A 27386-nucleotide genomic window follows, 5' to 3' on the forward strand; every position below is an offset into this window, starting at 1 on the left:
CACAAACATACACACAAAATTCAAGCTTTCGCAACCAACGGTTGCTTCACCAGGAAAGAGGGAAGGAGAGGGAAAGACGAAAGGATGTGGGTTTTAAGGGAGAGGGTAAGGAGTCATTCCAATCCCGGGAGCGGAAAGACTTACCTTAGGGGGAAAAAAGGAAAGGTATACACTCGCACACACACCCATATCCAACCGCACATACACAGACACAAGCAGACATTTGTAAAGGCAGAGAGTTTCGGCAGAGATGTCAGTCGAGGCAGAAGTACAGAGGCAAAGATGTTGTTGAAAGACAGGTGAGGTATGAGCGGCGGCAACTTGAAATTAGCGGAGGTTGAGGCCTGGCGGATAACGAGAAGAGAGGATATACTGAAGGGCCGCCGCTCACACCTCACCTGTCTTTCAACAACTTCTTCAACAACATCTTTGCCTCTGTACTTCTGCCTCGACTGACATCTCTGCCGAAACTCTTTGCCTTTACAAATGTCTGCTTGTGTCTGTGTATGTGCGGTTGGATTTGGGTGTGTGTGCGAGTGTATACCTTTCCTTTTTTCCCCCTAAGGTAAGTCTTTCTGCTCCCGGGATTGGAATGACTCCTTACCCTCTCCCTTAAAACCCACACCCTTTCGTCTTTCCCTCTCCTTCCCTCTTTCCTGACGAAGCAACCGTTGGTTGCGAAAGCTTGAATTTTGTGTGTATGTTTGTTTGTGTTTGTTTGTGTGTCTATCGACCTGCCAGCACTTTCGTTTGGTAAGTCATATCATCTTTGTTTTTAGATATATTTTTCCCACGTGGAATGTTTCCCTCTATTATATTTATATATAATCACCACAATGCTAGCTACAGGATCAAGGTAGTAGCTATATTATGGCCGTCAGAGATCTTGTCACTATGTAGCAATGCAATTACATGAAAACATTGCCAGATAGCATTAGTAACCAACAATTTTTTTTAAATTTGTGACACACTAACAAGGTAAATCATTGTAACATAACACAGTTTTTACTATATTTATATAAGATACAAGGACTTATGTTCAGTTTCTACAAATCTGTAGTAACCATATACCAAACATAAGTGGTTCATTAAGCAGTACAAGAGAAGTGAATTAATACTGTCACAGTTGCTATCACTCAGTATTTTAAGATACAGGAAAGTATCTACAGTGCCATTGAGCAAACAACTTAAATACATAATACTGAATAATAAAACGAAGCAATACTGTAACCTGAGGTTTAGGTGCCAATTACAATCAGCATTATGAGTGGCTTAATTTACAAACCAGTAAATATAGCGGAAAATCCAAGATGGAATAATGACAATATTTCGAAAAGTATGGATTGCTACTCACCATATAGCAGAGATGTTGAGCCACAGACAGGAGCAACAAAAAGACTGCTAAACACGTAAGCTTTCAGCCAGAAGACCTCCTCCTGAAACAGGTGTGGAGGGGGAGGAGAGTGTGGTAGTAGTGGGAGACATAAATGTGCTATTTATGAGGGCATACAGGGATGAGATGAAGAGAGGGTAGGGCAGTTATGTGCTGTCGAGAGGTAAAACGGAAGGGGGTGGGGGCAGAAAAAGAGTGAAATGAAAGACTGTGTGTGTGTGTTAGTGAAATAGGAGACCACAGTGGGAACTGGGAAGGGGATTGGTGGGTGAAGGACAATGGCTAATAAAGTTTGAGGCCAGGAGGGGTTCAGGAACATACGGTATATTGGAGGGAGAGTTCCCACCGCACATTTCAGAAAAGTTGGTGTTAGTAGGAAGGATCCAAATGGCACAGGCTGTGAAGCAGTCATTAAAATGAAGAATGTTGTGTAGAACAGCATGCTCAGCAACTGGGTGCTACAGCTGTTTCTAGTCTGCAGTTTTTCGGTGTCCGTTAATGTAGATGGACAGCTTGTTGGTTGTACTGCCCACATAGAATGAAGCACAGCTAAGGTTGTAGATCACATGATAGATTTCACAGGTAGTCCTGCCTTTGACAGGATGGATGATGCCCGTGAGTGAACTGGAGTAGGTGGTAATGGGAGTATGCATGGGACTGGTTTTGCATCTTGATCTATTACAGTGATATGAGCCATGAGGCAAGGGGTTGGGAGCAGGGGTTGTGCAGGGATGGACAAGGATATTGTGTTGCTTCAATGGGCATCCAAATACCACTATGGAAGGGGTGGGGAGGATAGTGGGTAGGACATTCCTCATTTCTGGGCACTACGAGAGGTAGTAGAAACCCTGGTGGAGAACATGATTCAGTTTCTTGAATCCTGGGTGGTACTGAGTCACAAGGGGATTTCTCCCCTGTGGCCCAACGGTGGGGTTTTGGGAGGTGGTTGATCATTGGAGAGATAAGGCACAGATTTGTTTTTGTACAAGGATGGGAAGGTAATGTGGTGTTTGAAGACCTCAGTGAGATCCTTGGTATATTTTGAGAGGGACTGTTCGTCACTACAGATGCGACAGCCACAGCTGGCTAGACTGTACAGAAGAGACTTCTTGGTATGGAATGGGTGGCAGCTGTTGAAATGGAGGTATTGCTGGTGCATTTGTTATGGGTGGAGGTACTGATATAGCCTTCTTTGAGATGGAGGTCAACATTAAGAAAGGTAGCTTGTTGGGTTGAAGAGGACCCAGTGAAGTGAGTGAGAGAGAGAGAGAAGGTGTTGAGGATTTGGAGAAATGTGGGTAGGGTGTCTTCACCCTCAATCCAGATCACGAAGATGTCATCACTGAATCTGAACCAGTTGAGGGGTTTGAGTTTGAGTGGTTAGGAAGGATTCCTCTAGATGGCCCTGAATAGGTGGCATGGGATGGTGCCCTGTGGGTGCTCATTGCTGTACCCCATATTTGTTTGTAGATAATGCCACCAAAAGAGAAATAATTGTGGTTGGTGATGTAATTTGTCATTGTGACCAGGAAGGAGATTGTATCTTTGGAATGTATTGGTCATTGGGAAGGTAGTGTTCAATAGCAGCTAGGCCATTTGCATTACAGATGTTAGCGTAAAAATAGGTTTCATCAACAGTGACAAGCATGGTGCCTTGTGATAAAGGAACAGGAACTGTGGAAAGTCAGTGTAATAAATGATTGGTTTCTTTTATATTGGACTGTAGGTTGTAGGTGATAGGCTGAAGGTGTTGGTCTTTGAGAGCAGAGATTCTCTCTGCAGTGACAGAGTTTAACCAGCGTCCTGAGTGTCTGGGTTTAGGAATTTCAGGAAGCATGTAGACAGTAGGAGTTTGGGGTCTGGTAGGGGTGAGGAGAGATAGATACTCTGGGGAGAGGTTCTGGGGTGGACAATGAAGATCTGAGGAGAGACTATAGATCCTGCTGAATTTCTGAAATGGAGTGACTGTTTCAGGGTTTGTAGGTGGATGAAACTGACAGCTGGCAGAGGCCTTCTATCAGGTAATGCTTGCAGTTCAAAACAGCAGGCTCCACGCCTTTGTCAGCAGGTAGTATAATGAGGTCAGGATCAGAATTTAGGTGGTGGACAGTGGTTCTTTCTGTGGATGTAAGGTTAGCTTGCATGTTGAGGTATTTGGGAAATGATGATGAGGCAAGGTTCAAGATTAAGGAATTCTGAAAAGTTAACAGGTGGTGATTTGGGGGCAGTGGGGGTGGACCATGGTTGGAAGGAGGAGTGAACTGAGTCGGGTAGGTTTCAATATTGGTCTTAAGTTGAGTCTAATTGGTGGGGTTGGCGGCAAAAAAGTATTTTTGCTGTAGGGACCGGGAGAAAAGAAAGTCTTCAATGAGTCCAGCACAATAGAATTTGGGAGTGAGGCAAAAGGTAAGGCCTTTGGAAAGGATTGATTCATCTGTGGAGCAGAGTCTTTTGGAGGAAAGAATCATGACTGTGTTTTGGGCCTGTTTAGGGTCTGGATTCTGTATGGTGGTGGGAGGAAGTTTTTAAGGGTGGGGTATATTTAGTAGGTCTGCAAGGCACGGTTTGTCAGCTGTGAGGGGAAGTGGGGGAGGTTTGGAGCTTTTGTAGAGGTGGTGGATAGTGGTAGGCCAAGGTGGGAATAGGAAGTGAACAAATTGGAGAGAGTTTTGAGGTGTATCTGAATATGCTGCTCTAATTCCAGGAGGGCAAGAATTTCAGTGTTTGAGATGGGATCCAGGAATTTGGGATTGCGTAGCAGGAGAAATTTATGGATGGAGCAGAGGTACTATAAAAAGGTTTGTGCCTGATTGACAAGGTTTTGCAGGGCTGTTGGTGAAGGTTAAGAACTGGCGGAATCTGAACAGATGGAGGTCGTGGTGGAAGGAGGGGTTGCAGCTGGAGATGAGTAATTTGATGGTAAGGCCATTTTGAGGGGATTCCATGAGCCAAGCAACAATGCAGGAACAGTAAGTTGGACTGGGTTCCACCTAGCAATAAAGAAACTTCTCTATATTCGCCACTTCAACTGCTGTCACCCATTCCATGCCAAGAGTCCCTTCCATACATCCTAGCCACCCACACCTGAGGCATCTGTAGTGACAAACAGCCACTCTCAGAATATATCAAGGGTCTCATTGAGGCCATCACAGACAATAATTGCCCTCCCAGACTCCATCTAGAATGATTATATTGTCTTAACCTTATCAGTATTTTGAAAATTACTTAGTCATTTTTATTAGATGCTGGAAGTGGTAATGTTAGACATGATTGCCATGTAGATTCAAATGTCTCGGGATCAGTGAATAACTCCTAAAGTAGACAGGGAGCTCTGAGCTTTCTCATGCTCTTCATTTGATGCTGTTAATAATGTTTTACAGTCATTTCTAAACTTCAGATAGTCATTAATATCACTATGAAAGTTCTGTGTACAGTGCTTCAGAATAACCGTCTCAAAGGCACTGAAAGTTATAGAAATTCAGTCCTGTTAAAAAGTATTTATTGTAATAACTCTTGCTCATGCTTATTGCTGAACATGCCTTGACCTGTTAAAGAAAAAAGAAATAGATAGGTAATGACAAAATGAAATTAGACACAAAGTACAGCTGATGACAGAATGTGAAGACTCCAATTTTTGTTGCGAACGATGGCGGTAGAGTTTAGGCTTGTTCTGTGCACCTATGTCACATGTCCTCTGACAACCAATCAGTGCTCAGTAGTGTTCTGAGTGCTCTGCTGTGAATCCCGTAGCTAATGTGAGCTTTAAATATGATCATAGCGAGTTGTTTAGTTAATTTAAATTCCATTTGTTGCGAGTTTCATTTCTTATTGTGGTGGTAACTGCTAAATTTTGCATAAGCAAGTGAGAGACATAATTTCCAGGATGCACACTTTCTTCAAGCAGGAAGCATGTGCATGTGCTTACCACAACTGTCACTTGGAATCTTCGACAATGCAATCACCGTCCATGCCTCGATATGCGTGAACCGCCATCGTTCATGCATTGGGCTATAGTACGTAAGAAATAAATCGGAATCATAGGTGAGATTTCCATTCATTCCTACCATTTATCGGTCTCATTCCAGTTGTAGATAACAGGTTTCAAAAAGCTGTTGTGGTGTCAGAGCCTCGTTCAGTTCTTGTCCTTTTAGAAAATGCAAGCTTTTTATATTCTATGGCCAATGCTTTGTAAAAGAGTGTATATCTAGGATTCAGCATTTGCATCCAGGACAATGAGTTTAATTTACTACTAGTCTTAACTTCTTTACTCTTAATGAAGTTGGAAGATGATTATATTTTTCTGTTTGCTAGAAAAGATCCAACTTGATGTTAGTGGAATTCCAAAGATATTTCTCCAGCCAAATTTTGATCTCACTGTGGAAGAGACATTCAATTCTGTGTTCCCTTTTACAAAGGAACAGGCAACTTTTGGTTCTGATGGTGAGAACACAAAAAATTCTTATAATTCTGGGAAACTAATACAAGAAAAGGTAAGTGCTCCACAGCTTTTTAATGTCAGTTCAAATAATAAATGTTCTATTATGTAATCATAAGCTAATGTTTTTTATCACAAAGTTGTGTATTTTTTTAGCTTTCTCATTATCTGGATACCGTAGAAGTTCAGATTGCTCACCAAGTTGCCCATAAATCAGAAGCCTTCTTCCATGCTATGACATCTCATGATGCACTATCTGAGCAGATGAGTCAGACTATTAATGATGTTAGAGCCCTCAGGTGAGTAACTGCCCAATTATGAAGAGTTTTCAGTATAATGTGTGTAAAAGTTTACCTTATAACGTATAATATCTGAAACATTTGTGTGTCATATTTGTTTAGAGAATTAAATGTATGCATAGACTAAAATTACCTCATGTCTTCACTCACCACATGTTTTTACTTGCAGGGAAAAAATTCAGCATATAGACAAATCTGTCGTGAAGGACTCACTGCAAATACTAAGACTTGAGAGACTGCGATGCAATCATGCAAGTGTGGTTTCAAAGGTAATTATTGACCGCTTCTCTCTCTCTCTCTCTCTCTCTCTCTCTCTCTCTCTCTCTCTCTCTCACACACACACACACACACACACACACACACACACACACACACACATAACTATATAACTGGAAAGCCTTCTGTTTATATTTGTAGCTGCAGTTGATGGCAACAGTTCATCAGACTCAACCCACAATTCAGCTTCTTCTTTCAACTCCAGACTATGTTGCTGCTCTGGAGCTAATTGCTACTACCCAGGAGATACTGGTGAAGGAGCTGGCAGGAATACACAGTTTTCGGTATCTTTTTCTGTTTCTACTGTTACATGATGAGTTTATTGTTTTAAATTTTTTAGTTTGACAGTAACAAGTATCTCAAGGATATCTCTTTGTTATTGTATTTAGGCATTTAGGTTCACAGCTGCTTGAAATGGAGAGGCTTATTGATAAAATGTTAAGCACAGAGTTCGAGAGGTATGCAACAGCTGACTTGAATCGACCACTGAATGACAAGCAACAAATTCTTGAAGGGGTTAGTATTAAGGCTATCTTGTTTTCTTGTTAAAAATCTGTATGGTATTCTAGTATTTCAGTTCCTTACCAGTTCAGAAGAGTATTGTGTACACTGTTTGGTGTTCAGATATAACAGCTCTTGTAAAAATTACTGTAGAAGAAATCATTCACATCAAGTTTTGTCCTCAGTTTATTTTTTCAGAAATGTCACCTGGCATTTTTATTTGATATCTGTATTCCTTTTATGTGCAGTGAAGATCGAAAAGGGGGATGGGTATATGAATAAAATGTGCATGCTTATAAATTACCTGAAAAATGGGAAATATTTGTGACTATTGAAGCAACTTCCAAGTATGGAATTACGGCTTTTCAGAAAATGAAATGTTGGATTTCAATTTTTGTTCTCTTGCTTGCTTATGTACGTGTGTGATTTTGTATTTTGTATTTACATGTGTGTTTCTTTACTGAAATATGATTTGAAAGTCAAGTGAGCTGCTGTTATCATAACTAGTTCATCATGTAAGTAAAAGGGTGAAATGTATTGCATCATTTTACAGGACAAACTGGTATCTATAATATTTGGTATGCTGCGACAGAAACATCTGAACTTCATTGACACCTACAAGGAAGAAGCTTTCACAACCATCAAGGCAGTTGTTAAACAGGTTGGCAGACATACATTATTAGTTACTAAATAGTAAGTACTAAATACTGAATGACATCAAAGGCAGGTAGTAATTGAAAAAGGCATGAGGCAGTGTGTAGCCTATCCCAATACTATTCAAACTAGAACAAACACTAAAAGAATCCAAAAAGAATTTTGGAAAGAGAATTAAAGTTAAGGGAGAGAAATAAAAAAATACTTTCAGGTTTCCAGTGCTATTGTTATTCTGTCAGATCCTGTGAAGGACTTGTAAAGTCATTTGAATAGAGTGGATAGTATCTTGAAAAGAGGTGCTAAGATGAATGCTAAAAAGAAAACTGAAGTAAATTAATGAAGTCTTAAGAGTCGGGGCATGAAATATCACAAGTTTAAATGTAGTAGGAAAGTGAGAATACTGGAAACAGGAAATGAAAAGTTTCAGTCTAGATAAGTGGGGGACAGTGAAGTGAAATGGAAAGAAGATCAGGGTAATATCAAGAGCAGCAGAAAATGGTACAGCAGGAGTAGGTTTCATTATGAATAGGAAAGTAGGTCAGACAGAAAGCTACTTTGAACAGTTCAATGATAAGATTCTTCTCATCAGATTTGACCCGTTCAGTGATAGATTGTTCTCATGTTCTCATTGTTGTTGTTTGACAGTAAACAAACATCAACAATGATAGGTCAGGTACAGAAAAAGTGTTATTAGGATATTGAATGGCTCATTCAGTATGTAAAGGGAGATGAAAATGTAGCAGTCATGGGGATTAGAGCTTGGTTGTAGGTGAAGGAATAGAAGGGAGTGTCATGGGAGAATATGGGCTTGGTAATAGGAATGAGAGAGGAGAAAGACTAATAGAGTTCTGCAATAAATTTCAGATGATAGAAGCAAATAGTCTCTTCAACAATGACAAGAGGAAGAGGTATACTTGGAAAAGATCTAGAGACACTAGAAGATTCCAACTAGAGTACATCATGACCAGACAGAGATTTAGATATCAGATATTGGATTGTAAGGTGTATCGAGGAGTAGATACAGACTCACACAATAATTAGTAATGAAGAGTAAACTGAAACTTAAGAGAATCATCTGGAAGAGTCAGTGTGGAACGAATTGAAATACTGAAGTACTGACGAATGATGAGATGCATTTGTAGTTTGCTAAGGATGTGGATACTGTGGTAAGGAATATGACAATAGGGCGGTTCAGTAGAAGGGCAGTGGACATCTCTAACAAGGGTAATCACAGGTGTTGGACAGTCAGGCGTAGGTACAAGGAAGATAATTCCAAATATACCTTGGTTACTAGAAGAAATACTTCAGGTGATTGACTAAAGGAGGAAATACAAAAATTACAAAAATATTCAGGGAAATATAGGAATAAAATCCCGTAGGAATGAAATAATGCAGCGAAATGCTGAAAGAAATATGTTAAGAAATTGAAAAAGAAATTGTCTTTGACATTGCATTAACAGCTGGGGGCAATATTATTCTGAAATATCAGGTACTCAAAGATGCCTTGTAAATCTTTCTATTGATTATCAGTTTTGACAGATCTGTGCTGCCCTCAGTGGATGTTACAACACATAAACAGCATTTCATGATCTTAATCAACATGTAAGTAACATAATGATGTTGCATCGTTTTACAATAAAAGGTAGCAAGGAACATGAGCGTGTCAACATAAATAACACAAATATGAAATATACATCATGTTGTACCGATGACCTAGTGCACTTATTCATTTAATACCACAGTGGAACCTATGTCGACCTCGACAAAGATAGTTTTATCTGTGAGTGTGAGATAGTCTTTTGTTTTTTGCAAATGACGAATCTCGAAAAAAATCTAGTCTCATAAGAATGTAAATGCAGTAGATTCCAGTGGATATAAGTTGTAATGGTAATGCTGAGATGGAGAGACTTTTACAGAATAGACGAAGGTGGAAAGCTGCATCAGACAAGTCTTTGGACAGAGACCTCAACAACAACAACAACAACAACAACAACTAGTACAGTATCACATTATTAGAGAGATAGACTTCCCAATTATTTAAAATTTTTGTGCATACACACTTATAGAAATATCGTGAAAGATAACATAAGATTCATAAATAGATGAAGATTACTGTTTTGCCTGTTAACAAAGCAGAGACACAGAGGTGTCAAGACTAAAAGATTCATAAAAAAATTACTTCAGCAGTAGTAGTGCAAGTAGTCTAGAAGGATAACAAAGATTTAAAATACTATGCATGTTAGCACTTCTGGGAGAGTGCCTTTAACCATGACATTCAGCAGATTAAAATTGTTGAAACATCACAGCAGCTGCTAAGTAGCTACCCCTCTCCCGTCATTCTCAGTCTCTCTTTCCATCAAGTCACGGCAATATTGAGGATTGTCCTCGCACTGGAAGGCCTCGTACTGCACACGCTCCAGACAATGTGCAGAGAGTTAACGAATTCGTGACTGCTGACAGACACATCACAGTGAACTAATTGTCATGCTACACTGGGACAGGGGAAGTGTTTGCAGAATACTGAAAGTGTTGGCGTTAAAAAAGGTTTGTGCCAGGTGGGTTCCCAGGATCGCAAAACTCGGATGGACAACCCTGAAACACCCGCCTTACAGTTCTGACCTGGGTCCATGTGACTATCATCTCTTTGGGAAACTGAAAGACTGTCTTCATGGAACAAGGTTTGAAGATAACTCCCTTGTGCATGCTGCCAAACAGTGGCTCAAACAGGTTGGTCCAAAATTTTACCGTGCTGGTATACAGGCACTGGTTCCAAGATGGCGTAAGGCAGTTGAGAGGGATGGAAATTATGTGGAGAAATGAAAATATTGTTCCTAAAGGATGTATCTACACACTGTAAAACTTTCAAACATGTAGAATAAAAGATGGATTAAAAAAAATAGTTTGCGTTTCTTTTGGAGTGACCCTCGTATATCATATTCCTAAAATTGTTCCAATATTTGTCAAACAACAAAAAACTTGTCGGATGTACCTCTGTGTGGTCGGAATCCACATTGGTATTCGCAGAGTATCTTATCGACGCACTTCTTAATTCTTTCATTCAGCACTCCAGAGAAACTCTTATATACTGTATTCAGTAGGGTTATGCCTCTGTAGTTTTCACAATTCATATTTTCCCCTTTCTTATATATTAGGCATATTATTCTAGTATTCCACTCCTCCAGCATGCTTTCATTTACCCATATGTTCTTTGTTAGTTGAAATATTTCAAGTCTCAGAGGCTGCCCCCTTGATTTTACTACAAGGGTTGAATGAAAAGTAATGCCTCCACCTTCATTAACTGGGTTTGGATGGGACTATCTTAATGAATCACACTCAGAAATAATCCTTAAAATGTGATCTTTAATTACCAGTATTCACTTTTCCACATAATCACCAGCCAGTTGAATACATTTCTGCCAACGATGAAAAAGTTTTCTCAAGCCGTCACGGAAGAAGTCGGTACTCTGTTTCCGCAAACACAGTCTCAGAGTTCTCTCAACACCTTCATCAGAAGCATAATGATGTCCTTGCAGATCGTCTTTTATTATCGGGAACAGATGGAAGTCAGATGGTGCTAAATCTGGACTGTATGAAGAATGCTGTATGGTGGTGATTCAGTCTCTGAAGTTCTGCTGTAGTAGCACGTGAAAGGGTTTGGTACTGTCACTTGGCGGGAAAACATTTCCCCTTTCCTTTCAGACCTTTGTTAGCCTTGCAGCATTGTGATGTAACGCCCTGAGTTTATTGTTGTTCCACGATCAAGGAAATCAACATGGATAACACCATCTGTGTCCTAGAACACTGTGGCCATGATTTTTCCAGCTGAGGGCTGCACCATGAATTTCTTTTTTTTTTTCTGGGGCGAGTCTTTGTGTTGATATTACATTGACTGATGTTTCGTCTCTGGGTCATAATGGTGTACCCACATTTCATCTCCTGTCACAATTGAATGGAGAAAGTCGTCACCTTCATTCTCATAATGCGAAAGGAGTTCCTGGCAAATTTCAGGTCTGTGCGCTTTCATTTCAGGAGTCGGTATCCGGGGCACCCGTCGTGCACAGATCTTCCGACAGCCAAGCAAAACAGTAATGTGACCCACACGTTCTTGTGAAATGCTGTTTGTAATTGCAATTTCTCTCTGAGTGAAACGACGATCGTCCTGAATCAGTCTGTCAACATTTTGCTTGTGAAACTCGGTGGTTGCTGTCACAGGACATCCAACTCTTTGTTTGTCTGTCACGCAGATCAGATGTTCCCGCCTCAACATTTTTAAACGTATTCGCCCAATGACACACAGTACTCGCATCAACACAATCACCATAAACTGCTTTCATTCTCTGATGAATCTCCTTTGGGGTGACAGCTTCTGCTGTCAAGAATTCAATTACTTCATGTTGCTGAGATCGCATTGACTTCCTGAGCAGGGTTCCATACTTTACACTGTAACAACACAACCATTCAATGCTAAGGCTTCCTGCCAGATGGAGCTGTAGAGAAGAGGCTACGGAACAAGCCAGTACCTGCCGCATACTAATGCTGCCAACTGTTGAAGAGTTAGAAGGTGGAGGCATTACTTTTCAGTCAACGCTCATAGTTATGACATGATCCCATCTTCAGGGGATGCACTATTATTTTTTAGTTTATTTATCACTGTTTCCACTTCCAGCATTGTTGGGTTTTTTGCCTCATCCCTTTCAATTTCTCTTGCTTCTGTGTTCTCTTCCTGTTCCTGTGTACCTCTTGGGGAGCCTGATCTGAGTTTTTGTTGAGCATATCTTCAAGTATTCTGCGCACCATCTCTTGATCATCTCTTATTATCTCACCGTTTCTGTTTTTGCATCCATTTTGTTTTGGTTGAAAATTTTTTCTCGTCTTTCCCACGGCATGATAGAATTTCTTTGTTCCGTTATGTTCCTTTAATTCTTCTATCTCAGTAAACTTTGATTTCAGCCATTCCTTTTTCTTTTTCTTGCATATTCTTTGGGCATTGGATCTTAATGCTTTCTACACCTCCCCGTTTCTTCTTGTTTCTCTCTGTATCATTCTCAGTTGTGCTGCATTTTTATGTTCTATCTGCATTCATCATCAAACCAATCATTTTGTGCATTTCTTCTCATCGGGACAATGTCTTCTGCTGCTTCTTCCAGTGTTTTGTGGATTTTAGTCCATCCCTCTTCGATTCCCATTATTTCCTCACTGCAGTCAGTGCATCTCTTAACTTTTTCTTGGTATGCTTTCACAACTTCTGGCCCCCTACTGGTCCGGGGGTTAGAATAGGCCCGAGGTATTCCTGCCTATCCTAAGAGGTGACTAAAAGGAGTCTCACATGTTTTGGCCTTTATGTGATGGTCCCCTGTGGGGTTCGACCTCCATATTTCAAAATTTTCCAGAAATGCAGTCCAGTTGGGGAAAGGTGCCTTACGTGGTGCATCGTGCACTGAGATGTTCTGCATCCCATGTCAAGGTGGATCTGCACATCTGCTTATTTTCGAGCTGTTGGGCGAGGTCACCCTCCATCCACTATGCGGTATTGTTTTTTGTGCTGACGATGGTAATGGACTTGTTTGCACATGATATCCAGCACCATAGCCAGTCTGTTGTGGTGGGGCCGCCATGTACATGTACCCTATTGGTTCCCTGACCACACAGGGATCACTCTGCTGATGCCTGCGCCACGAACTCTCCATGTATGCCAAGGGGTAGATGCCCATCCCCCTGGGGCATTGGGACTCCCGGAAATGGCCATCCTGCCAGGTGGCCTTTGCTGCGGCTGGGTGGCGCCCATGGGGAGGGCCCCTGGTTGGAGTGGGTGGCATCAGAACGGATGACACATGTAGAAAGTGTAGTACATCATCTCTTGCTGGTGGTCAAACACCAGTGGTCTCTAAGCATTCATGCACTCAATTCAACGTACAGAAGTACGGCCTCAAATCATTCCCCTTCCTGGTCACATCATGGGAGGAACGTCAGGCTAAGGATGGCAGCAGATCTTATTTGTCTCGGTACCTTGTATGTTCGAGAGCTGAGGAATCTTTCATGATAATGAAACCTCAGTTTTTTGTTGAGCATTTAGAGAACAAGTTTGGGGAGGTGGAAGGATTGTCCAAAATGAGATCTGTGCCAGTCTTGATCAAAACAGCATCCTCTGCCCAGTCACAGGCGTTACTTGCTTGTGACAAGCTGGGGGATGTTTCTGTAGCCATCAAGTGCCATAAGAGCTTAAATGGTCCAGGGTATCATATTTCACAGGGACCTTCTTTTGCAGTCTGATAATGAGCTGCGCACCAGTTTAGAGCAGTGAGGTGTACATTTCGTTTGGCATGTCCACTGGGGTCAGAGGGAGAATCGGGTTGCCACCGGAGCCTTCATCTTGGCCTTTGATGGTGATACATTTCCCGAGAAGGTCAAGGTGATGGACTACCGCTGTGATGCAAAGCCCTATATCCCTCCCCCAATGCCGTGCTTTAAATACTGGAAGTTCAGCCATATGTCTTCCCGCTGTACTTTCAGCGTCACATGTCAAGATTGTGGATGCCCATCACATCCCAATACTCCATGTATCCTGCCTCCCATCTGTGTCAACTGCAGAGAGCACCATTCACCTTGCTTGGCAGACTGCAGGATTCTCCAGAAAGAAAGGAAAATCATGGAGTACAAGACCCTGGAGCGACTGATGTACACTGAGGCTAAGAGGAAATTTGAATGTCTACATAACATCATCTTACGCTGCTGCTCCAACAGTTCTAGCCCCATCAGCTCCACCAAACCCAGTCACCTCTCAGAGCCAGAAGGCTACACCTGCCCCCCTGATGGTGAGGGGCACCTCTCTTCATGTTGCTGCTGAACCACCTACTTCAGGAGCAACTTCCCACCAACAATTGGGGACGTCTGTTCCCACTTCTAAGCCGGAGAAGCGTACAACTTCTTTGGCTCCTCTCGCTAGGATGGCTCCCCTTGGCTCACTTCATTTCCAGATTTCTACTAGAGGAAAAGATGACACCCACCAGTAGCTGACGAGTCCAAAAGCAGCTGGTTGTAGGGCTTCATGCTCATCCTCAGTCCCAGAGACTGATTCTGTGAAGTCCTCCCAGCCAGGGAAACCTAAGCAACAGCACGAGAAATAAAAAAAGGAGACACCCAAGAACAAGGAACTTGCAGTGGCACGCACACCACTGCTACCTACAAACTCTGTGTCTGAGGGTGGGGTGGATATTCTGGTATCCACTGAGGACCTGGATCTCCCCGGACCTTCAGACACAATGGATATAGACTGCTCAGGCAATAAGTCGGTGGCAATAGGTGACCCTGAGGCGTAAACTGTCTCATTGAATGCTCCATGCCTTCAGAGTCTCACGATGACGTCATCCTTCAGTGGAATTGCGGCAGTTTTTTCCACTGTCTGGCTGAGCTACGGGAACTGTTGAGCTTTACACCTTCTTTCTGCATCACCCTTCAGGAAACCTAGTTCCTGGCAATGCAAACCCCCTGCCCTCCACGGCTATAAGGGATATTACAGGAACTGTAGAAGATGGAGTTTGCATTTATGTCCTAAAATCAGTCGGTTGTGAAACCAGGCCCCTTTATACCCCTCTTGAAGCTGTGGCTGTCAGAGTAAGGGACGACATAGGAGAAATAACTGTCTGCAGTGTATACCTTCCTCCAAATGGTGCGGTACCCCTGAATATATTAGCTACACTGGTTGATCAACTTCTTCAATCTTTCCTACTTTTGGGATATTTTAATGCCCATAACCCCTTGTAGGGTGGCGCCATGCTTACTGGCTGAGGCAGAGATGTCGAAACTTCACTGTCTCAGTTTGACCTCTGCCTCTTAAATACTGGGTCTGCCACACACTTCAGTGTGGTTCACAGTAGTTACTCGGCCATTGATTTATCAATTTTCAGCCCAGGACTTCTCCCATCTGCCCACTGGAGAGCACATGACAACCTGTGTGTTAGTGACCACTTCCCCATCTTTTTGTCACTCCACCGGCATCATGGCGATGGACGCCTGCCCAGATTGGCTTTAAACAAGGTGGACTGGGGAACTTTCACCTCTGCTGGCACCGCTGAATCTCCCCCACACGGTAACATCGATGTGATGGTTGAGTGGGTGACTACAACAATCCTTCCTGTGGCAGAAAAAACGATCTCTCACTCTTTAGGGTGCCCCCAGTGAAAGACAGATCCTTGGTGGTTGCCAGATGTTGCTGAATCCATTAAGGAGTGTTGGGAGTTCTGCAGTGGCGTAAGTGGCACCCTTCCCTGGAGCACCTCATAGCCTTTAAATGGCTCCGTGCCTGCATTCGCCAGCTTATCAAGTGATGGTAGCAGGAGTGTTGGGAGAGAGATGTCTCGACAATTGGGTGCCATACATCACCTTACCAAGTCCGGGCAAACATCAAACAAGTTTTCGGGTACCAGACCACAACAGGTGCTCCCAGTGTTAACATAAATGGCATGTTCTCTACTGATGCAAACGAAATTGCCGAGCACTTTGCTCGAGCCTCTGGGTTGGGTAACTACCTCCCTCTCCACTCTCAACAGAGGCTGGAAGGGAAAGTCCTCTCATTCACTACATGCCACAGCAAATCCTATAACACCCCATTTACGGAGTGGGAGCTCCTCAGTGCCCTAGCACATTTCCCTGACACAGCCCCTGGTCCAAATTGGATCCAGTCAGATGGTTAAATATCTCTCATCTGATCACAAGCGACATCTCCTCGTCATCTTCATCTTCATCTGGATCTGGTGCAATGACATCTTTCCACTGCATTGGTGGGAGAGCACCATCATTTCAGTGCTCAAGCCTGGTAAAAACCCGCTTGATGTGGATAGCTGTCGGCCCATCAGCCTCACCAATGTTGTTTGTAAGTTGCTGGAATGTATGGTGTGTCGGCGGTTGGGTTGGGTCCTGGAGTCACTTGGTCTTCTGACTGCATCTCAGGGCAGCTTCCGCCAGGGTCGCTCTAGTACTGATAATCTTCTGTCCATTGAGTCTGCCATCCGAACAGCCTTTTCCAGACACCAACACCTGGTTGCTGTCTTTTTTGATTTACGGAAAGCATATGACACGACCTGGCAACATCATATCCTTGCCACATTATACGAGTGGGGTCTCTGAGGCCTGCTCCCAATTTTTATCCAAAATTTCCTGTTGGTTCGTACTTTCCGTGTCAAAGTTGGTGCCTCTGATAGTTCCCCCCATATCCAGGAGAATGGGGTCTCACAGACCTCTGTATTGAGTTTCTCTCTATTTTTAGTGGCCATTAATAGTCTAGCAGCAGATGTACGGCCATCCGTCTCACCTCTCTATGCAGACGACTTCTGCATTTCGTACTGCTCCACGTGGCAGTACTGGTGTTGCTGAGCGACACCTACAGGGAGCCATCCACAAGGCTCAGCCATTGGCTCTAGCCTGCGGTTTCCAGTTTTCGGTCACAAAGTTGTTTGTTATGAACTTCTGTCGGTGTCGTACTATGCATCGAGAACCAGAACTTACCTTAATGACGATCCACTCACTGTAATGGAGACATATCGATTCTTATGACTGGTTTTTGACTCTCAGTTGACTTGGCTTCCTCACCTTTGTCAGCTTAAGCGAAAGTGCTGACAGCACCTCAATGCCCTCTGCTGCCTGAGCAACACCAACTGAGGTGCAGATCACTACTCCGCTGCAGCTGTACAAAGCTCTTGTTCAATCCCGCCTTGACTGTGGAAGTCTGGTTTATGGTTCGGTGGCACCCTCAGAGTTGTGTGTACTCGACCCAGTGCACCACTGTGGCTTTCGCTTAGCGATTGGAGCTTTTATAATGAGTCCGGTGACTAGTGTCCTGATGGAAGCCGGAGTCCCTCCACTGCAGGTTAGGCGTGCACAACTGCTGGCCAGTTATGTTGCACACGTTCGTAGTTCTCCTGTTCATCCGAATTACCATCTCCTTTTCCCGCTGATGGTGGTTCATATACCGGGGCCCAGGTCAGGGCTTCCAATTGCGGTTCGTGTCCGATCCCTTGTTTCCGAACTGGAGTCCTTGCCTTTACCACCTGTACTTGAGGGCCATTCATGCACACCTCCATGGTGTACACCCAGGTCACAGCTTTACCTGGACCTTTCACATGGCCTTCAGGACTCAGTTAACCTTGCGGTGCGGCTCTCTGCTGCCACTTCCTCTCAGTTCTTCACATGTACTGAGGCTGTGAAGTGGTTTACACTGATGGCTTGATGGCTGATGATCACGTTGGCTTCACATATGTCCATGGAGGAAATACTGAACAGCATTCCTCGCCTGATGGCTTCAGTGTTTTCACTGCCGATCTGGTCGCTATATACCATGCTCTTGAGCACATCCTTTCCTGCCCTGGGGAGTCAGTTTCTTCTGTGTACTGACTCCTTGAGCAGCGTACAAGCTATCAACCAGTGCTACCCTCGTCATCGATGCCCTGGAATGGTCCAATAGTTCAGCGGTGGTTGTCTAGACCCCTGGGCACTTTGGTATCCCAGGCAACGAACTTGCCGACAGGCTGGCCAAACAGGCTACGCGGAAACCGCTTATGGAGATCAGCTTCTCTGCAATTGACCTGTGTACAGTATTATGCCACTAGATTTTGCGGCTTTGGGAGACAGAATGGAATAACCTCAGTATGCACAACAAACTGCGTGACATTAAGGAGACTATGAATGTGTGGAAGACCTCCACGCGGGCCTCTCACAGGGACTCTGTGTTTCTCTGTCGGCTTTGCATTGGCCACATTTGGGTGACACAGAGCTACCTCCTGTGCCGTGATGGCCCGTCTCAGTGACGGTGTGGTGCCCAGCTGGCTGACAGTGGCCCATATCTTGGTGAGCTGTCCTTCTGTGGCTGCCCTGATATGGTCTCTTCAGTTACTCAACTAGTTGCCATTAATTTTAGCGGACAATGCCTCATTGGCTAATTTAGTTTTACGTTTTATATGCGATGGTGGGTTTTATCATTCTATATAAGTTTTAGTGAATATCCTTTGTCCTTTGTGTTTGCCGCTCTAATGCTTTTGGCTGGATGTTTTAATGTGTTACAGAGTGGCTGGCTTTTCCTCTTATTCTCGTGTTTGGCCAGCTAGGGTCATGTGCTCTCTTGTTTTTAACCCATCTATGTGTTTCTAGCTTATCACTGTGGTTTTCTTTTCCTATTGTGTCCATTGTAGTGTTAGTTGTCCTGTCGTTTCTCCAGTTATTGTACTGTACGTCTACTTTTTCTTCTCTCCCTTTTGTAGCCATTTTACCGGGAACAAGGTACCGATGACATCCCAGTTTGGTCCCTCCTCCCCCCACCCCCACCCCCCTCTTTTAAACCAGCATACCAACCAACCAACAACTTCTGGGTCATTCAGTTTTCTTGTGTCCCAGTTTGTATTTTTCTCCAGTCCAGGCTTGGGTGTTACACGTAATTTCTCTCTCACTACAGCTTTTACAGCATACTGGTCTGAGTCACAGTTAGGGCCCCTGCAGCTTCTCACATCGATAATAGATGTGGTGTGTCATGCCTTTACTAACACATGGTCTATTTGATTGACTACTCCACTTACATTTGATTTCCATGTTTCGAGATGTATTCTTTTATGTGGGAAACATGTGCTCCTGATGATTAGATTATTTCTAGCAGCAAACTTACATAACGTTTCTCCATTCTTGTTACTTTGTTTATGTAATGTGTATCTCCCAGATACTCTTTCATATTCGCTTCGCCCAACCTGTGCATTAAAATCCCCCAGACTAAGAGCAGATCATACCTTTGTACTTTACTGCATGCCCTTTCTAGATCTTCATAAAACTTTTTCTTTGTTTCTTCTTCTGCTTCCTCTGTTGATATGTATGCTGTTTTGATCATTATATTTCTGTATTTCCCTTTCACTCTCTGTCTGCTAAGTCTTTCATTTATGGTTCAAATTCCAAAACACTTTTACCAACCTCCTTTGTTATTATGAATCCCGTTCCTGCTTGTACTGTTCTTCTGTCTGATCCACTATACAGCAGAGAATACTGAGGTACGTCTATCTGTCCTTGTCCTTGTAATGTTACTTCTTGTAGCGCTACAATGAACTTTAACTTCATGATCTCATCAGCAAATTTTTTTTTTTTTTTTTCCGGGTTTCAGCATCGTTTGTACCTTCCATGTTACTATTGACAAATCTACTGTCCTTTACTTAGTTGAGGTTGTGTGTATTTTGTGTCCCATCCATCATCCGTGGCTCTTGTTGAGGTTCTGTAATATTTCATTTTTACAATGTGTGGTTATCAGCCCCACGCCCAATCCCCATCTTGGAGGACCTGGATTTATTTAGGGTTTCTTCCCTAGGGTGATTGGCTTCCCTACTGCTACAGAGTCCCTCCTGACCTATCTTGCGGGACACACTTTGTCTGGCTCCTCAGTAGATACCAGTCCGGCTTGGGTGACACTGCCAGTAGCTTCGCTGCCCCCGGCATAGCTTTAGACTTTGAGGCACGCAAACCCTCCCGCCTGGCACTGCAGGTGCCTACGATAAGGCAGTGTCCCCTGAGAGGGTGCTCTACCCTCTGGTGGTCTTAATTCTAGTTCGTTTATGCTCGAGCTGACTGCTAATTTATAGCATCTGCGCTCTACAATATAGAGACCAGAAAACAAAATCTGTCCTTGTATTTTGACCACACTGAAAGTTTTCCCGTAACATGTGAATACGGGGTGTATATGCAGACAAGAAGCAAAAATACCCAGATTTTTCCTGGATTTCCCCTTTAAAAACAAATGTTTTCCCAGGTGAAAATACACTATAGCTCGGGTGAAAGTACACTTTTTGTATGTTAAGTGACAATATACTTTCCTGTAGAGCTGCTGAACTTATCAATCATATAAATGGTAAACCTTTTTATTCACCAGCCTGGAACTTACTGGTGCTTCGGGAAACAAAACCCAGCAAAAAACCACCCATTTTGGAAGTACCTTTGATGTGTGGGAACATGTACACTGTACATTTTCATATTATGAAATTATAAATATGAATTCCACCAAATAAACCATGGTAGTTTCCAAAGCACTGAAATAGAAATTGTGCTGCACTATACGCTTTTGTCAGCCAATCATAACTCATTTCACGGGCTCTCACCAGCCAATGACAGCATATTTTCAGAGCATAGACAAAAATGTAGTCAGCCAATAGCAACCTCACTGTTAAGTAACATGAACAGACAAATAGGAAAAGTTAATTTTTAAATTAATGTATGTACAATACAGCTGCGAGAAAGGCTGAGCTTTCTTGTGTAATATTGGTCTTCGAAATTTGTTTGCTGCTTTTTCTCTGAGAGTGTGGTTAGACAGGATCCTAAGAGCACAATTTAAATTGCAGCAGAGTTTCACTTCTGTATACTGGTTATTTTTTGTCTTACCTGGAAGAACATGTATTGCATCGAGCACTTCAGCTTTTCCATAAAAAAGCCTGTTACCAAAGATTCTTACCTTACACTTTTTTTAAGAGTAGTTATACTTTTTGCCATCATTATTTTATAATTTGTAATATAAGAAAAAACTAAAATAAATATGAAAAACTAACCTTGAAGTGTGGTCTTTTTTAGTGTTTGTTACCCTTTATGATCTATCAAACATAAATGCACCAGTATTTTTAAATAATGGCATAAATGCCTGTTCTTTTTGGCATGAAATTTTTCTAAGGGGCTGGTCTACAGAGTGTACATGTTTTGAATGAGTCAAACTGTCCGTGATTTAAGAAGTTCGTTGCATATTCTCACAGGTAACGTAATTCATCATGTGTAAAAGGTAATTTACTTTAAAAGTAATGCTTCTCAAACCACCACTCACAATATAATCCCACGACCCATTAAAAATGTCAACAGTTCTGACGTCACACTCATTGAAAGCAGTTTGTGTTACGAAGTATTGCATTGTCTTTGTCCTGAAGCCTTCAACACATTTTACTGCCTACAGACATTTCTTTTGGCACTGCTTCTTGTTGCAAATGGCACATTTTCTTTGCGACTAAAATTTTATTTTGGTGGTGTTTTCTCATTTACTTTTCATTGCTACTGTCTTACTCTGCAGTAACTGGCTAAAGTAAAATTCTTTGTTAGCATCTCAGTTATTACCAGTCATTATTACAAAAATTTAACTGAATACTAAAACAATAAAAAATTCCCAGAATTCTGAAAAATTCCCATGTTTTTTTCCCCAGATGAAAAAAGTCCCACACTTTTCCGATTTGTCCTGGAGTGTTTGCTCCTTGGAATACTTACTTTTCTTACTACTCCTTTGCTAAACACTTAGTTCTGTTTGTAGTATTGTTAAGTATGGATCAGATGGCTATGAATACGAACAAAAGATCAAAATCAACATTCTGTCAGTTTTGTAATTATCGAATTAGGTGGGTTGAGTCAGGTAGCGCACAACTTACCAGTTGGAAAATGCTGCTGCTTCTCAACAGAAATGGTAATTTATTGGAACCTTAAACAGAGCCAGCCAAAAGAAGAAAACAAAGAACATTTCAGAAAAAAATTAAATTTTTTGCAAAAGCACACATTCCAATGAGAAAGTTACCCAGTCCCAATTTCATTTTAACAGTTAGTTTAAAAGCCCTGTGGCTTTGTCTTCAGGCACATACATAACAATCTTTTAAATTTATATGTCTAATCATTTACAAAAGGAAAAGAAAAAAAACAACTGTGGCAATAAGTTGCAAACTTTCCTTATATTCATCTCAGTGTCAACTTCTAATCTTCGAGCTTATACAAAATTCTCATGGCTTGTGTAGATGTATAAAGGGTGTCCCAATAAAAAAACACAATTTAGTTTTTGAATACAACACATTAGTTACTTGAAAAGTTGAATTATTTTTATTTTAAACTCATGAGGATATAATGGAGTTACATGGGGAAAACAATGGGACATATGTCTGCCAAATCTTTGTTGACCAATTCTAACTCTGTTTACAAACTCTTAGTCTTTCTTTCTTTCCCTTTTTTTCTGACTTAGTTTCCATAATGACGCACTCAGTTTACTGTTGTAACTTGGGAATCATTTTTGGTTTGTTTGTGAAAATATGTAACTTCATGTAGCTTCAGAGGAAGTAGTAACACTGTGTCTTGTCTCAAGTTCTTGGTGAGCAGATTGCCATGGCTTGAGATAACATACCCAGGAAATTTCTCCTGCAACAGTTAGCATGATTCACATATGGCCATCTTGTTTGAACCACCTGTTTTAAAAGTCCATCCCCCTTCAGTTAGGGCCAATGAAACTCACGTTCTATGTTTACCATTACTGAATTACCTGATTAATTCTCTTAAAAACCATTACTCAGTTACCTGATTCATTCTCTTAAAAACTATGGCCGAGCCACTCTGGCTTCCCAAAATCCACGCCAAGCAGTTGCTCATTTTACGTGCATTGGCTTTCAAAGTGTTGCTCGAGGCTTCTTTGTTGCCCAAATCTGACAACTGTGCTAGTTGATGTAGCCATCCAGAAGGAAATGCACGTCATCATTAAACTGATGTTCCTCATAAAATTGTCATCCACATTTTGGCTGTCCACCACCCAATTGGTAAATTGACACCATTGAAAATGGTCAGTTGGCAGTAGTTGTTTCATGAGTTGGACGTTGTAATGGTGTAGACGAAGATTCTTTTACAGATTTTGCTGTGCTGTGCTCCTTGAAACGTTCAGTCCTGCTGATAAAGGCTCGGAGACTTTGATCTGCACTCATTTACTCACGCAATATTTTCTGTAGAGTGGCCAGAATGATGTTGCTTTGGCATCTTAACATCCACTTACTTCAAGGTTTTCAGTGCATTGTCAAATTGTGGATGAATTCAGATACCCTTTTACTGACTAAAAATCATATACACTTTATGAAATATCTCTAAATGACACCTGAATAGTAGAAAGTGTTGCCAACCTGTCAGAATGAAAATAGCATGCAATTTAAATTGTATATTCTTATTGAGAAATGCTACAGATCACTCAGGTCTCAGATGTTTCATCGTTATTCTTCTCAAGATTTCGTACATTTACTGTCTCTCGCAGTACTAAATGTATAAGTATCTTGAAGGTATCATACTTTTCCACATACTTCAATCCAGTGGCAAACCCAAAATGAAATTTATGTATCTGATGCCTCTTTACTTTTTGGGAATGTAAACTATTTTACATACAATAACTCTTCATGTTTATATTTAATCTGCTATTTTAGTGAGTATTTTTAAGATCTGAGATGCCAGTAATAGTTCTTACCTCTCTCTTTATTACATTAGAAGGCTTTGTAAGTGTCATAGCATATATTAAAATAATCTACATACATCTTATCTACCATTACCCTTGGGGAATCATAAATATTAGACACTACCATCTAGAGTCCATATCGATTCAGGCAGTCTAGGAAAAAATCTTACCTTCATAGTATCAGATGTTATGGAGTTTAGGATATGTTAAAATGAAAGACTAAGTAAGGAATATGTATTCTTTTGTTTCCTCCAAAAAAATTTCTGCTCTGAGATACTGCCCTCCAAAGATGACTCTGCGCATACCATTTTGAAGATGCGAATTTTGGAAAAAAAATTTAAAATCTCTGGAACAGTTCTAGATATTTTATTGGTTTTTGTTTCTATTATGATTACAAAGAAATCCTCCATTTGTATTTATCTGTCAAAGTTCTTTTACTAAAGTGTTTTGAACTTTCTATAATTTATGGAAAAAAAATGCCGATCCATAAAATTTTGATTTTTTTTTTTTTTTCCCTGTTGATTAATACCGTATAGTTCTACATTCCCTGAAAAGGAGAGCTTCCACTTTAAGGCTGAACAGGTTTTATAAACAATTGAAATTTTTGCCATACATAAAACCTGTTTTATTACATTATCACATAACAGACTCGTAAAAATCAAAACCTAGAATTTTTTAACATAATTTTAGTCTTGAAAGATGAGTGAGAGACTCATTTTTCAAGCATTTTAAATAGTTCCAAAATGTATGTGAAGGGTCCAAAGACTTGTAAAGGTTTCAATTTCTCTATTTTGTACTTAAATTAGCCAGTGAATGAACTAAAAATGTGTTCCACTGCTTCAGTATCTTCCTTTGATGTAGTGATGGCTTCCTGTTGAACCAATAGGAACTGGAGCCCTTACAATCTTCAAAACATTGTGAACTGTAAGTGAGCACTGATGGCATTGTTGCTGTTCTTCAGCTGGAAACCTATACCCAGCAGCTAGTCCATGTGGTAGCATGAAGTTCACTACAATTTCGTTTCACTCATAACTGGTGCCTATAATCTCTACAATCCACCTGTCACAGTCATACAAACACGCCACAAACATCCCCTTTCTCAGGTTGTGAATCTGAATATTATCCAGCTGTTTCTGAGGTGTTGGCTGAAAAACAGGAATTTCTTCTTTCTTGCTCTTTAAAGTGCGTGCAACGTGAGTTGGCCCATCACTTTGAGTCCAAAAGTGTGTCTTCTGAATTCTTTTCACAGTATTAGTTTGTTTGGACCATCCTTTTTTTCCTGCCCACGGAATTCTTCGACATCCTCTTTGGACAAAAGAATGAGGGCTGTGGATGTGCAAGATTTCACGACTCTCGTAAAATCCTCAGCATTCTGAATTGCAGCTGTATGTGGTCTGGAAAGATTGTTTTGTAGCATGGTGTTTCAGCAGGCCTACTACACAATCACAAGGCCCCTTCCCCTGACCAGTAGCACTGTATACCCTGTCAGTTGGCACAAGCGACTTACTCAATTCAAACAACTGGTAACTATTTTTAAAATGACTATGAGCGCCATCAGAAAAAATGATGGTCTTCTCTGCCTCTGTTTGCAGTTGAATAATTTTTCTCATTGCTAGCAAAGCATGTGCTGAGTCATGTCCTGTGTCATCACTTACAACTGCAACACTTGTGGTCTTGTTTTGAAAATATGTCACTCCTGTAAAAATTGAAACCTGGTCATTAATCCAATGATACACGTGTATCATCTTCCAGGCCAAGTGTCTGTAAAGACAGTCCTCCCTTTCCAGGGCAGTCACCACATTCTTGAAACAAACAAGTCTCTCGCTTTACGTCATAGATTACTAATGACTTCAAACGCCTAACCAAGGTGTCATATGTCACATGCTCCAGTAAGTTCTTCAATGTTACCATACAAAGTTCAAAATTTACACAGTATGCACACAAGACATCTCTAGGTGGATGTGGAACTACCCACTTAGGTCGTAGTGCATAAAATTTTGATTTTCCAGTATGTGAAGTTGTATAGTTGCTCTTATAAAGTGCAAAAGTTTCTTTAATACTGTGAGTCATGTGTCTCTTCACTTTCACAATTTTTTTGACGTTCAATTGTTACAGTTAGTGTCTTTCTTGTTGGCACTCTGGCGAGAACAGTCACATTTATCTTAAAGATAAAATAGCTGCACTATTTGAACTTGGGCTGCTTCTACAGTATGACCATAATGTGGATCTGGTCTTCCAAAGACACCTTTTACAGACCTCACATTTCTTGTTTGTCTACCATGTACTTTGATACTGATGGAATGTGGTTCAAAATTGTTTTCTTTGAAAATGTCTGTAATAATAGTTAAAACTTGCACCTTTTCACTGTGGGATGCACAATATTCAACAGGTGAATTGATATTTGTGAAAAATTTGTGACAAGAGGTGCAAGAGTGCTTTGGTTCATTTTCTTCTGAAGATGGAATTTCTACTTTGAAGAGTGTGGTCAGTTTTGCTGTAGTGTATTCATCCATAGCTTTAGTAGTTTCTCTGTGCTTTCTTGATGCATAGAGCTTATGACTCGACTTCACTGACCATGGTTTCTTAACAGGATTAACACTTACCTCTGTAGTTGACTGATTCAGGGTATTTAATTCTTCCTCTATTGATGCAACATCTGCATCATCTGTGCCACGGGAGGCTTCACCTTGTTCAGATACTATCATTGTTGTTATTTCGTCAAAACATTTAGAACACAAAAAGTCGTCATTGGAAACATCTTCACTTAGAAACTTTCTATTTTTGTTGTTACTTCAAAAATTGCAATACAGGAAATGGATTGTTATTTTAAGATTGTAAACAAACATCAACATTGAAGAAGTTTGAACTCTAAGTGCAATTTTTCCGTCTGTTAACCATCGCTTACAAATATTAGCAAACTGTCATCTTCAGACTTTTGACATTTTTATACGGCAAATTTTGCGACATCTCATAAAAATTGACAGTTAATGTTATTTTACTAAGAACTGCTGTTATTTTTCATATTTTCCTTTTTGCAAAATTATCCTGTCCCTATGTGTATTTCATAGATGTGAGTTTATTGCCAATTGAGGTATAAATGGTGTGGAAAGCCCTAGTCAGAACACTAGCTGCACGAAGAATATTGAATCCTTGTGTTCGGGGAGGATCGAAGAAGGAGACTAGATCGGTTAAGTGATGTGATTGACAACTATGGTGGTTTTTTTTTTATGTTGAAGCAACTGCTTTGCTACAGTTGAAAATTACATTGAAGAGATGAGATGTATGAATTTCCGGGGAGAGAATTGTAGATAAAATAAGTGCAATGTAACCTGAAGACTTGGTTGTTTTTAATGTATTATTTTGAGTGTTGCTTGCTCAAAGCACACTTTTTTCCAGATTGTTATAGAAGAGGTGGCTGCAAGTGATTCTACTGACAATGAGGTGGCCCTTACAGGAGTTGGTGACCAACTGCAAGGGCTAGCAATCTCTGACTGGTTGCACTTGCTCAGGCGCACCACGGGTACACTGTTGCAGCTGCTTACAAGAGTAAAAGTACGTTAACCATGCTAATTACTTACATCAGAACAGTCTGAA

At 41.3% G+C, this 27386-nt stretch overlaps 1 protein-coding gene across 1 annotated transcript in view; it reads left to right on the forward strand.

The window, feature by feature from the left end:
• The window catches only part of LOC126194755 (vacuolar protein sorting-associated protein 54), a 145085-nt gene that overhangs the window by 45088 nt on the left and 72611 nt on the right, over positions 1-27386 (forward strand). Inside the window, exons 5-11 of the mRNA XM_049933036.1 lie at positions 5705-5883; positions 5985-6127; positions 6297-6396; positions 6545-6687; positions 6793-6919; positions 7458-7565; positions 27189-27344. Of these exons, the coding sequence (XP_049788993.1) occupies positions 5705-5883; positions 5985-6127; positions 6297-6396; positions 6545-6687; positions 6793-6919; positions 7458-7565; positions 27189-27344 (956 nt within the window). The remainder of the gene's footprint in view (positions 1-5704; positions 5884-5984; positions 6128-6296; positions 6397-6544; positions 6688-6792; positions 6920-7457; positions 7566-27188; positions 27345-27386) is intronic.

This window comes from Schistocerca nitens, chromosome 7 (genome assembly GCF_023898315.1).
Source record: "Schistocerca nitens isolate TAMUIC-IGC-003100 chromosome 7, iqSchNite1.1, whole genome shotgun sequence".
Classification (NCBI taxonomy): Eukaryota; Metazoa; Arthropoda; class Insecta; order Orthoptera; family Acrididae; genus Schistocerca; species Schistocerca nitens.